General features: G+C 42.3%; 1 protein-coding gene across 1 annotated transcript in view; it reads left to right on the forward strand.

Moving 5' to 3' along the window:
- Positions 1–12,516, forward strand: part of ptprn2 (protein tyrosine phosphatase receptor type N2) — a 132,340-nt gene that overhangs the window by 43,259 nt on the left and 76,565 nt on the right. Inside the window, exon 10 of the mRNA XM_074622592.1 lies at positions 4,221–4,300. Within this exon, the coding sequence (XP_074478693.1) occupies positions 4,221–4,300 (80 nt within the window). The remainder of the gene's footprint in view (positions 1–4,220; positions 4,301–12,516) is intronic.

A 12,516-nucleotide genomic window follows, 5' to 3' on the forward strand; every position in this document is an offset into this window, starting at 1 on the left:
GATCGCAGTGCATTAAAGCTGTTAAGCCAGTGTAAAAGCCAGAAAGAGAGATGCTTTAAATGAAGTGTCCACACTGTATTACACCTCATATTGATAACAGTATTCTACACACAAGACACATACAAAAAAAGTCCTCTTTGTTTGGCTTGTTTATCGCCATTTTCTCTCCTTTTACAAAGTAATGAAAGCGCATTCATGTAGACATAGCCAAGACAGAGGACGTGACACAAACCCCATTGTGCCTCTGGCTGTGTGGTCTCGGCAGGTGAGTGTTTTAGAGCCTCCGTCTGAATATGAGTCGGCTCGAGTGCGAGAGCTGGGTCAGAGCACGCCGCCCTGCTTCGGGGGGGCCTCTCTTTCCCCCGCTCGCTCTGATGAGCCCTGATAGGAAGACTGGAGAAGAGATACTCGAATATGACAACAGGCAGACAGAGAAGGATTTCAGACAGAGAATAAGAGAGGAGGGAGGCTGAAGGTTTCGATGTTGTTGAGATTTCCAGACGCCGAACACAATTACGTTCGAGGCTGCTGCTACTACAGTAATCAGCGCAGAATATTCTCTTTTCAAAAGAGATGTGAAATTGTAGTTTTGGTTGATGATGGGCTGGTGGGATAATATGTGCCTTTTTCAGATGACGTAAGTGTTCTACTCGTCAGAAACACTAGGGGGAGTGGGATGCACACACAGTCCATCCTCACACACAGTCTTTGCACACACACACACACCCTGCCAATATCCCGCCAACCAGTCTGCACATATACACCCGTCATGTCCCAGCAGCAGAGCTAATATGAAGTCCAAGCTTACGCATCCAATAACACAGGAGACGGTGTGAAGTCCTCCAGAAAACTTCTCTGTTTTCACTTCATGTCCCGACTGTGGCGGTGGTTTTTCCCTCCTAGTATATTTAAATAGGGTTTGTGTAAAAAAAAAAATCCCGTCAGTTCAATTTGAGATGCATCGAGCTCTCTGGCAGAATACCTTCGGTCAGGGAGAATGGAGGCAGGGGTAAAGATTGTGGAAATATTGACATTTACGAGAGCAAACAGCCCAGGTGATGGTATTAGCGAAGGACGTATTTCTTTTAGAGCGTGTGTGTGTGTGTGTGTGTGTGTTCATGTTCACAAATGCACCGTGCATGGTTGGGTCCGTCTGTCTGGCAGTATCGGCTCACACATTGCCCCTGGCGGAGTGGGTGTTGCTGCCTCTGTAGCGGGCTGACTGATGGTGAGTGGGTCTGGGTCACAGCACTCTGGCAGTCTGATGAATCTCCCTCTACGTCGTACAGTCTGCAGAAGTATACGCTAAAGATGTATGTACACTCTCCAGGACTTAAGTGTGAAGACGTGATGATGAACTGTAACGGTTTAGTGATTTAGAGCTGATGGAAAGGTGGCACGAGTAGACATCTCAACTCGCCTCGTGTATTTATAGTCACTTATTATTATAGAAATTAAGGACCAAGTATCCATCCATTTATCACTACATTTGTTATTGTATCCACCACATATAATATCTCAGAAGCCACTGTTTAAATTTGATTTACTGTAAATTATCACACCGGTGTTTTTGCAAGATTTAGCTGCTATAATATATATTTTTTTTACATAGATAAAATTACTACATGTATGTGAAAAAAGATCACTTGTAGTGACGAACCCACTGAGAATTATCACCCTCAGCTTTACGTACCGCCTCAACATACTATTTTGGCTCACTACTCGTATCAGTGATATTTCCAAGTGCAGTAGGCAGCTGTTTTCAGCGGAAAAAATCTATTTTACACTACCTACTCAGCACCAAACAGCAGACAGAGACAGTTAGCGACTAGCCGGTGAACATAGTGGAGCATTTAGTAGCTAAAGAGACAGATATTTCCCTCAGGAGTTGGTGGAGACCAAAACAGAGCTAAAAGAGAGTGAGTTATATTCATCAGGTTGACCGAAACATGACTCCAAATGGATGCTAATTTTGCTGCACATACTGTATTTTAACAATTAACAACTTCATTAGGAGATAAAAATCAGTTTATGCAGGTTTAAATACATATTATGTATAATCTACATTTTTCTAAATATTTTTTTAAAAATGCATGCTATAGAGTTTTATGTTCTTGAAACTACTGGCAGACATTTCTTCTGTATGTATATGTCTTACATTTTTGTTAATTTATCATTGCATGTTAATGCAGTGAAGTTATTTCAAATCTACAGTATCTGTACCTAAACTGTATCACCATGTAGAAATCAATGCAGACTTGATTTTTACTCTGATGGATTACACATGTTGAGCAGGTTTCAAGAGTCAAAATGAATGGAAGTCAATGGATACCTGAAATGAGCATGTCTAAAATCCTAAACACAGCAGCATGGTGTACATAATTAGCTAGTTAGCTGTGATGTGGTGTATTTTATTTGCAGTAAATGAGCTAAAACATGCAAGAACACTGGTATGGCTCTTCAAAGGAAACATGCACTACAAAAAAAGTCCTTTTATGAAGTAAATTGTGTCTTTTATTGAGCCCAAAAGTCTCTTCAAAGGTTTACGTCAACCTGTTTCTGATACAATTCAAATTTGTTTAACTAATTCTCCACAAACAAGTTCCATTATCTAGAAAAAAAGACAGAATATGTCTGTAGTAGGATCAAGTAAAACATAACTTGCTTCTACAAAATTGTTCAAACAAGTTGGTTTGTATTGGAGACAGGTTGAAATTTACCAACCTCACTGGGAGATTTTTCATTTGTTTTAAAGAAATGAGACATCTGGGATCTGAATAAAAGACTCAAAGTACTTGATAAGATGCAGATTTTCACCGCGTGGATCTCATTTCTCAGTTATGGCATTTTACAAATTCTCACTAAATGGCCTGTTAGGATTTTCCCAGAACGTGGGAGAGCGATGCATCTGACTCCTGCATTGATCATTTGCTCACTCGTGCCATGTGTTCATCAGCGGTGTCTCAGACATCACTGATTTAATTGTGATTTTGACAAAACTTGAAGAGAATGATCTCACTGCTGCATTCACAGCATTCAGAATTAGCCTGATTGGCCCATTGGGGAACTACAATTACAGCTCAAAACGAGGTGTCATTGTCACTGATTGGCCCAGACAGGGTCTTCATCATTCGTGGGGGATCACATGCTTATGGTTGAAACCTGTTCTGAAAGACTCCCCAGGACTGTGCTGCTTATTTGTTCTTTTTGCCGTTAAAAAATGCATCATGCAATGCAATCATTTGGGGTTTAAGGAGGTTACAGTAGACATGATGAGTATGATTTTTTTTTCTGTACACATTGCTTCAGAGTACGCCATTTTTTTCTGACCACTGCAGAGAGTTCTTACAGAGTCTGGTGGGGTTGTCAGGTTTTATTTCATGCTCAACCTCAGGGACCTCAAACATTTATTCTGCCCCAGGGAGAGGAGTCTGTAGCTGACTCCTGACCAGACAGAGTATAGGCTCAGGGAGTACAGGCAGGTTACTGGAGGTGAAAAGAAAACAAGGTGCTCAGCAGATGACTGTTCGTTGGTCTTTGGCCAAATTCAAACTGAAAAAGGGAAGGAGGATTCATGATGATTCACATCTCTTTCAGAAATACAGCTTCTCTTCTCATCGTTCACACCATTTATTTGTGCATTCTGCCACTTCTCTCTTCTTCAGCATCTTGGGAAATATGCTTTTTCTCATTGTTTCCGAGAGTTACCAAGTCTATGTCTGTCCAGTGAATCTAAAGCTACCACCAGCAACCAGTTAGCTGAGCTTAGCCTAAAGATTGGAAACCGGTGGAATCAGCTAGCCTGGCTCTGTCCAAAGTTATTGAAATCCACCTACCAGCGCCTCTAAAGCTCATTAATTAACATGTTTAATCTGAACAAATACATGTAAAAGCTGTAATTTGCTGTTTTACGGAGGGTTATGCACTGGACTATTTCTTGTTCGGAAGCAGAAGCTTTGCAACCAGCAGAGACATCAGGAAGTCTACTCAAGGTGTGTTCAGGCATAGTATTGCTTGAACACACCTCAGAGTCCAACATACAATCACTGTAGTTACTGTATGTCGTAAAACAGACTTGAAGCATCAACTTGGTTGCATTTAAGCATATATAATGTGAATAAAAAGATGTGTCTTGTCTCCGGCTTCATACTTAACAGACTGAAACTATTCCTTTAAATACAACTGCTCATTTTGCTCTTTTCTTTGCTGTTTTTCTGCAGCGTCTTGGGTCCAGCATTGACTTTCAGAATTGGCCCCAACCCCAAGAACGTGTCCACTGCAGACCTGGTTCAAGTTGCAGGTAAGAGCAGTCAATATATATCTTTTTTTCTTCTTCTATCACCTATCACACGATGATTGCTGTTGACGACCTTCATTGCGATTCATCTCATTTTCACGAGCCAGACCACTCTGTCACCGTCTGTGCTTCAGTAAATGAGAACACAGATTAGTCTCTCCAGATACAGTACGATAGGCTGGTGTTCATCTTGTTCAGACAAACCCCGCGTCCCAGAGAAGATTATCAACAGTGTGCAATGACAGATGACCATCAATTACTGAGACGATGAGTCTGTCTACACACACACAGACACATACGCACACACATATACAGTGGTAGAGGACAGTTTATTTGGTCTTCTATTATGTCCAACAGGGTGACAGGTTGAAACAGGTTTGCACCAGCCAATCAGTTAGAGTGTATAGTCCTCTGTGTGTGTGTGTGGCTGCATGTATGCACTTGTTTGATGTAGACTGATGGAGAGCTGTCACCCACAGAAAAGAGGGTTGTCAGTATGCCTCCACTCCCCTGTTCATTGTCTGCACTCCGATCTGCCCGGCGTTGGCGTTGGTGTGTGTGTGTCGATGTCCTTGCTTTGGTCGGAAATGACTTTGAGAAGCGCAGCAATACTCCCAACAGTCAATATCATCCAATATCACCCCACTGGAATCAACATGGTGGTGTTGTTATTGGCTGAAATGTGTTGCTGCTCCACTTTTTCCTACGCGGCGAAATTTTTTGGCACCAACTCGTTTCCTATCAGGGATGTGCTGGATGATGGCTGATGATACAGATTTACCGCAAGAAAGGTTGGGCCGGGGGGTTGAGCTTTGGTTCAGTGGTTTTCCGAGTGTGAGTTTTCGTACGCGTGTGTGTTTGTTGGATTACAGTGTGTATCCGTATTTATCCCTCGCCGTCGTCCCACTTTTGCAACGTTTGTTTAGCAAAATGAGCAAATATTGCAGCTGCGGCAGATTTAACTCTCCCGCATGAGGTGTAATAATCATACTGTATCATAGCATCTTTTTTTCTCTTTCTTTTACATCTACTTCTTTTTTTTTTACCTCCTCTCTTGTGTGACTGACTTTGATGAGGTGGCGTGTGGCGAGAGCTAATGACGGGCAAGAGCAGGGCTGAAATGTCAGACGAAATGTTAAGTCAACATGATCATCAGGCTGACCCATGGTGATGAATTACGAATACAGCCCACCTGAATAGTGATTTGTAAAAGGCGACAGACGGAGCTTATCAAACTACTTCGTTGTCGTTCAGTCCCAACTGATCGCAGGTTGCACCTCTGAAATGTATTAAAAATGTAAAAATGGCGCTTGGAGACAGCAGCATGGTTAAATCCTCTCTAGAGCTACATGTGTGCCCCCACTGACCTTAGATCAAATCCTGCTTTATCTCCTGCGCCCTCCCACCTTGTTACCCCCTCTATTTCCCCCACAGTGTGAAGTGGAGTGGACTTCCCGCTCTTCCCCCCCGATATTAAAAGACAATGTGAAGTGAATGCAGAAACTCTCCTTTTCGTGTTTCAAATAATTTTCTAGCTGTATTCCGACTCCAAATATGCATGCATGACATTGAATTCAACACAATGTGGCAATGGCATAGCGATTTCACAGTGGTTACCAGGTTGTGGAGCAACAGCATGGTTTAAGTGGAATCTGAAAATCAAACTGACACCCACATGCAGCGGCCACCTGGGTAATCCTGGCTGACCATTGCCTTATGTGTGACTGTGCATAAATGACGTGGCCTCTTAATGAACTCATCAAAACCCCTGCTGTATCCTTTGCTCAACCTGCTGCTGAGAGCCTGCACAGCGTGTTTTTATAGCAGCTATGGAACTAGAAAACCAAAAAAGTGTAGCAGTATGCTGTAGAAAATTCAGCAAATGTATTCTTCTTTATAGCTGATTAAGTAGAAAGTAAGTTTATTTAAATGGGACCTTTTAAAGAGCAGACGCCACAAATTGATTCGCAATAATAGACATGAAATGCAGACATAAAGAAATACGCTAAAAACATCAAATGTATAGAATGAAATATGCACAATGGGCCTGAGTTTAAGCATGTTCCTCAGCTGGTAGAAACAAGACTCAAAGCCTGGTCCTTAGACACATCTACGTGTTGATTACGGAGAGCAGATTTAACAGAAGAATAAAGAGAACCAGGACTTTCTATCACCTTGGTTCAAAGCTAGCTGGGGCAGAAATAAGAACTTCTGTTTTGCATTTAGCTGTAGAAAAACAATCTGCCATCCAATTTTTCATAGAATCGAGGCAGTTTTGTAGAATAGACAATTTGAGGCTTAAATGAGATGTATAGTTGAATATCGTCTGCATAGAAATGCAAGAAGATATCTTTGAAATGACTTATTATCTGCTCGAGAAGATATGCGTTTGCTTTTTGACATGTCAAAAAATAGTGAATGACTTTCACAAGTCCTGAGATCCCAAGAGATATTTTCAAATGTCTTGTTTTATCTGACCAACTGCTCAAAACTAGGGCTGTCCTGGACTAAAGAAATTCTTAGTCGACGATTTTGTCGATTAGTTGATTTAATCGACAGATCTGTAAAACCGAGTTTCTCCGCAAAGAATCACACAAAAGCACCATTTTAAAATTTGTGTTTACCAGAGATGTGCCAAGTTTCTTGGAAATAAGTCATTCAGCATGAAAAAAGCTTAAAAAACGACTAATCGACTAAACAAATCTTAGTCGACTAAGACCAAAGCGGACGATTACTAATCGACTAAGAGGGGCAGCCCTGCCCAAAACCCAACTGTATTTACTTTAAAATTATAAAAAACACCAAAAATCTTTACATTTGGGAAGCTTGAAGCAGCAATTGTTTATAATTCATGCTTAATGAATCGTCTCTAACGATAATTAATTGTCAAAAATGTGGTAGATTAACTTTCCTGTTGGAAAACTACCTGGAATTAGATCAGGGAGATATGGCCAAAATCTTGTATCTCATCAAAATCTCCTATCCTGATATAGGTAATTTCATATCTTGATAACGATATATATCACAATGTTTTCTGGTAGTTCAATTAATAAATAGTCTATATGAAATAACCACATGGTAAAGCCTAGTGTTGTATACTCCTATGTGAATTAAATACTTGACAAATGAAAAGTATTTTCTCATTTAATTATGAATTTTAGTGCAAAATGACAATTTCAAGTGAAATTAGAGAAATAAATTAAACAATATTGACTCTTTACATGCATGCACACAAATACAGAGTAACCAAATTACCCGTAAGACATCAAGTTAGACGATGTGATTGTGTATCACGATATCTTGATATATGATTTCATCACGATACGATACCATTTAGAGAAATTCTCAAATTAAATTATCACCCTGCCCTTCCTGGAATGCTACACATTTACTTTAAATAGATGTAGTTATTTTTTATATTGTACATACTGTACAGATGCAACATATTAAACCTTCACTGGTGCTACCTTGACTGTACTGTGCAGCGTCTGAAGGAGGTTAATATAGCTCTGCTACATTCTGCTGTCCATCTATCTGCCCATCACTTCTATTTGATGTGTTCAATGCTCCATTGAAAAGAATAGACAAAGAGACTCGGTTGAAAGGCATGGACAGTATAGAGGAGATTTGATAACTCATTGAAAAGCATCTTTTGGGCAGCAGGTTCTTAGCGGCTGTGTGGTGAAAGGCCTGCTGGGAGGTCTGACTGTATTAGTGGAGGTAGAGGCTCTTGTGTTCTGCTCAACTGGAAAACCGCAGGACAAAGACCCGCACTGCCTAATCCCTGCTCGGCTGCAAAACAAAAGAGAAAGCTGCTGCTTTATCAAAACTACAAGGCATTCTGTGTGTCCGTGTTTGTGCGCGCGTGTTCGGATGTGTGCATGTTTGTGTGTGTGATTTTTTTTTTTTTTTTGCAGCTGTGTTCATACTGTGCCAAGAAATGATTTATTCAATATTTGATGAAGTGGCAGCCAAGCTGTTAAAACCAATGTTGAAATGTGTTGTTTAGAACTTTTTTTTTTGCCGTCTTGCTGCCTCTCAATCTCAATGTGATTTCTAAACATGTAAATCAGCTTCAGTTGAGGGAAATTGGATCTGCCAGAGTTGCTTTTGCTCACTGTAAAGCAACATTTTGTAGCTGATGATGGATTTGATCTACACCCTGTCTCCACATGTTTGTGCTCTTCACAGTGAGTAGGTGGATTCATGTGTAGGAACGGTGTTTTCGCCTCGTGAAGTGTCTATAATTGTGTCCTGTCATTATTTTTTTAATGACGATATGGATGTGTTTTGATCGATCATCTCCCAGACTTCTATGATAATTACGCTTGTTATTTAATTGGTTCTGAGAGCGTTTTATGTTAAAAACGACGCCTGGCGACTTGGCCGCTGTCTACCAACTGTGGTCAAGGAAGGCCAGGCCAAACACCACGATGAGTGAGTGTGTACGTATGTGTTAAGAGAGGCTGGTAGGTGGTGGGTGGGAGCTGGGTGAGTGCACTCCCATTGTCTCGGCTGTCACGGCTGGGCGACCCCGGAGCCCTTCTGAGGCCCCAAAGGCCCCAGAGGCCAGGCCGAAGCAATGAGTCCGCGGGCCCCCAGGCCGTGAGAACCCCGGCGCTGGTCAATGAGCGCTGGGAGCCTGGGGACCCTGGGAGCAACTGGCTGGGCCATCTGGAGCAGAGAGCAGAGACCCTGACACACGGCTGTCACCCGAGGGAGACACGCAGAGACGTGGACGTAAGACAATGTATGCCCCCATGTTCCTGCCTCTGCTTCTGTCACACACACACACACACACACACACGCACACACACAGACACACACTCACATGTAAGTGACAGCAGAAATGTTGGTGAGAAAATTCATGTGTTTTTGGGGGAAAGACAGTAATCAAGTTTCCTATTACCTTCCTGTTTTTAACTGAATTTACAGAAAATCTTTTTAAGATTAAGATTGTAAGAAAATGTATGTAAGGGCGTTTCCATCAGCTGCTCTTATACGAATATCAGGAGTTACACAGATACTTTTACACAGAACGTGATTATTACACGACGAAAAATATATATATTTTTTTCAGAACAAGGTTGATTTTCTTTCTTTTTAAGATTATTTTTTGGTCGTTTTTGCCTTTATTTAAGAGAGACAGTGATAGTTGTGAAAGGGGGAGAGAGTGGGGATAGGTAAGGACTCAGTCTTGGTACATGGGACGCCCGCTCTACCAGGTGAGGTACCAGGGCACCCACAAGGTTGATTTTCAGATTTTTCGCACCGCAACTAAAGGCATCATCCAACCAAGTTGTGTGCAACCGGTTGAGTAGCGTCTATATTTATGAAACAACAACACAGAGGCTCTGTAGTCCGAACCAGGACGACAAACTTTATTACTCCTTTCAACCTTGACAAAGACAGATCCACTCCTTTGGTTCTTACCTTTCACAATAAAAGCCCAAGACATATAGTATTCGCAGGCGAGTATTTCGCTTTTTCATGTTGTTTATTCGCTCCTGGTGTGTAAAGGCCTCAAGTCTTCATGTACGTCACGATTAATTCACTAAGTCCGTTTCCGTTGTCACATTTTGTTTTTAACGATACATCACATTTTTCCACCTCAGCCAAGCATCGTTTTTTTTTTTTTTAAATTGCAGTTGTCTACTAATTTTTTTTTTTATGCTCAAATTGAAAATCAGCATAAAAACAAGTGGGTTGAAATGCACTTAATGAGAAGTTTCCCTCATAGCCAAGAGGACTTCTATACTTTGTGGGCAGATGTGAAATATACTCCGCCCACACTATGTCTATTGTTTTGTTCTAAAAACATAAGAGAGCCAGCCTAAATATAACTGGGTTTAACTTTTTCTATCTTACTCTTACGACTGTCTCCGTCTGTCTGCCTGATTCTGTCTGTCCGTCTGTCTATTCTCTCTTTTTTGTGGGAAGGCCTAGTACCCTCTCTGATCCACTTGCAGACACACACACACACACTTTCTCTCACACACACACACACTTTCTCTCACACACACACCCTTGCAGACTCTAAAGTGAAAACACGGTAGCTGCAACTGCATAATGGTGCTAGCTACCATTTGAGTGGTGAGTGGTAGTCTTTTCCAGCTGAGCAGATTAGCATAGATCTCCCACGCAGACAGAGTTGACCTTCACTCTGGCAAACACTTGTCAAAATGCCAACGATAATTACCTGCTCTCTTCGCAAACAGCACAATGGTTTATCCACCTGCATCTCAGGCGGCGCGGAGGACGGATCTGTTAGTGCTGCGGCTGCCTGTTTTCGGACATACACTGTTTGTAAAGGTAATATAAGCCGCGGGGATTCCTATGCGACACAGGTGTGTGTGTCTGGTTTGATATTGTAATATTTCAGCAAGCGGCTAGAGGCTAAAGAAATAAGCGTGAATTACATTTTCTGAACGTTGCCACCGCTTTCAATATGCTCATGTCGAGACACAGCGTTCACACGGCTGAAATGAAATTAGTTTTGTCAGCGTGGGTTTGCACGATCAAGAAACATGTCAAGAAAAACTGCCTTTTTTTTTTTCTTCTTTTAACACAACAGAGCTCGGCGGTGTCTGTGTCGGATGCCTGATTGTCTGTGTGTTCATGCCTTAACATCTGTATCAATGAGCGTAGAGGTCAGAAAACAACCCGAATCCTCTCCCTCCCTCTTCACCCCCTCTTCTTCCCCCCTCTCTCTCTCTCTCTCCCTGGGCACTCTCCTCTCTCCTCCTCATCACTGACTGCCCTCTCTGGTTGAGTGCTTGAATGTGCTCAGTTCGGTGATCAAAGTCTTCCTCAGTCTCTTCTCCTCCATCGCCCCTGGCTCTGTGGATGTGTGTGTGTGTGAGGAAGTGAGTGTGTGAAAGTGTGTGTGTGTGTGTGTGTGTCATCCAGCTACAAGCTCGGCTCTCAGTCGTCTAAACCGTCAGTCTCACTATCTTCTTTCAGTCTCAGTAGTACGCTGCCAGGCTCCCTTGCATCATCTTCCTGTCTGCTAGAGGGCACACGCACACACACACACACATACACACATATACATATACGCACTATGATGCTTATTCGATATGACACATCTCACTTTTCCGTCTTTCTTAACATTTATGCATTGTTGATCTCGGAAACTTCTGCCGTCTGTTGCAATAGGTAAACCGCAGTATGTTTACTCCACACATGCATGCGTTTGTGTGTGTGTGTGTGTGTGTGTGTGAATGTGTGTGTTTGCTTGCTGCAGGATGCTAGATAACCAGAGTTGTATGAGTCAGAGTAAACCGCTAAATATTGCGCGCTTTGTTTTGCTGGAAACTTTTCCACCAGGGCGTCAGATGTCTTTTTAATTCCAAGGTCACGATGCTTCATCCTCGGTTTTGTTTTGTTTTTCTAGTGCCTCCAGGAAAGAGAAAATATCTCAAATTGTCAAAGACGGCTATTAAAAAAACGGGGCATTCTGGCATCTGGAAATCAGTCTAAAACATCGAGTTTTTATCCTTGTCCCTGGCCCGGAGAGCGAGCTTTCATCAGCCGCTGACTCTTTGAGAAAAAGGTGTCATGTGGAAACGTTCGCTATTGTGCCGAGGAGCCAAGAATGTCCCGACCGATGAATTGAGCTGTGTCTTACACTCCCCTTATCCTTTTCACTCGTGCTCTTTCCCGTTCTCCATGCTCTCCCGCCCTTCCTCTCTCCTTTTCCTTCAGTATTATCCCTGCACCTCGGTGTACTGCAGGGTCAGGGCTGCACTGCTCCTGTAAACATATTTACTGTGTCAACATGGCTGTTGCGAAGCAGCTGAAGACAGTAACAGGTGCCTGTCAACAGCCGGCCAGATCTCTAGTGCATTAAAGGATCTTTGCTGTAGACGAGGATTAGTGTCGCCTGGCATTGTTTGTTTGCTAATTCCATCTCCAAGGTATTTGTGGAAAATAGGCATGAATAATTGAAAGCGATTTCTAGTGGACGAAACGAAGCTATCAGCGAAAGGAGGGAGATTAATGAGTAGGGGGTGAAACGCAACGCAAATTGGAACAACGGAGCAACCTTTCTCAGACACCCGGGGAGACCCCGAGTTCGTAAACAAAAATTGAATATGCATTGTTTCATCGGGGGGAAAAAGCATTGAGATGAGAAAGACGCGGATTAAGAAAACAGCGATGTGTTTAAATGTGAAGTGTGTCAAAGCATGATGCCGTGGTATTAAGGTACCTTCTCA

This window comes from Sebastes fasciatus, chromosome 21 (assembly GCF_043250625.1).
Source record: "Sebastes fasciatus isolate fSebFas1 chromosome 21, fSebFas1.pri, whole genome shotgun sequence".
Lineage (NCBI taxonomy): Eukaryota > Metazoa > Chordata > Actinopteri > Perciformes > Sebastidae > Sebastes > Sebastes fasciatus.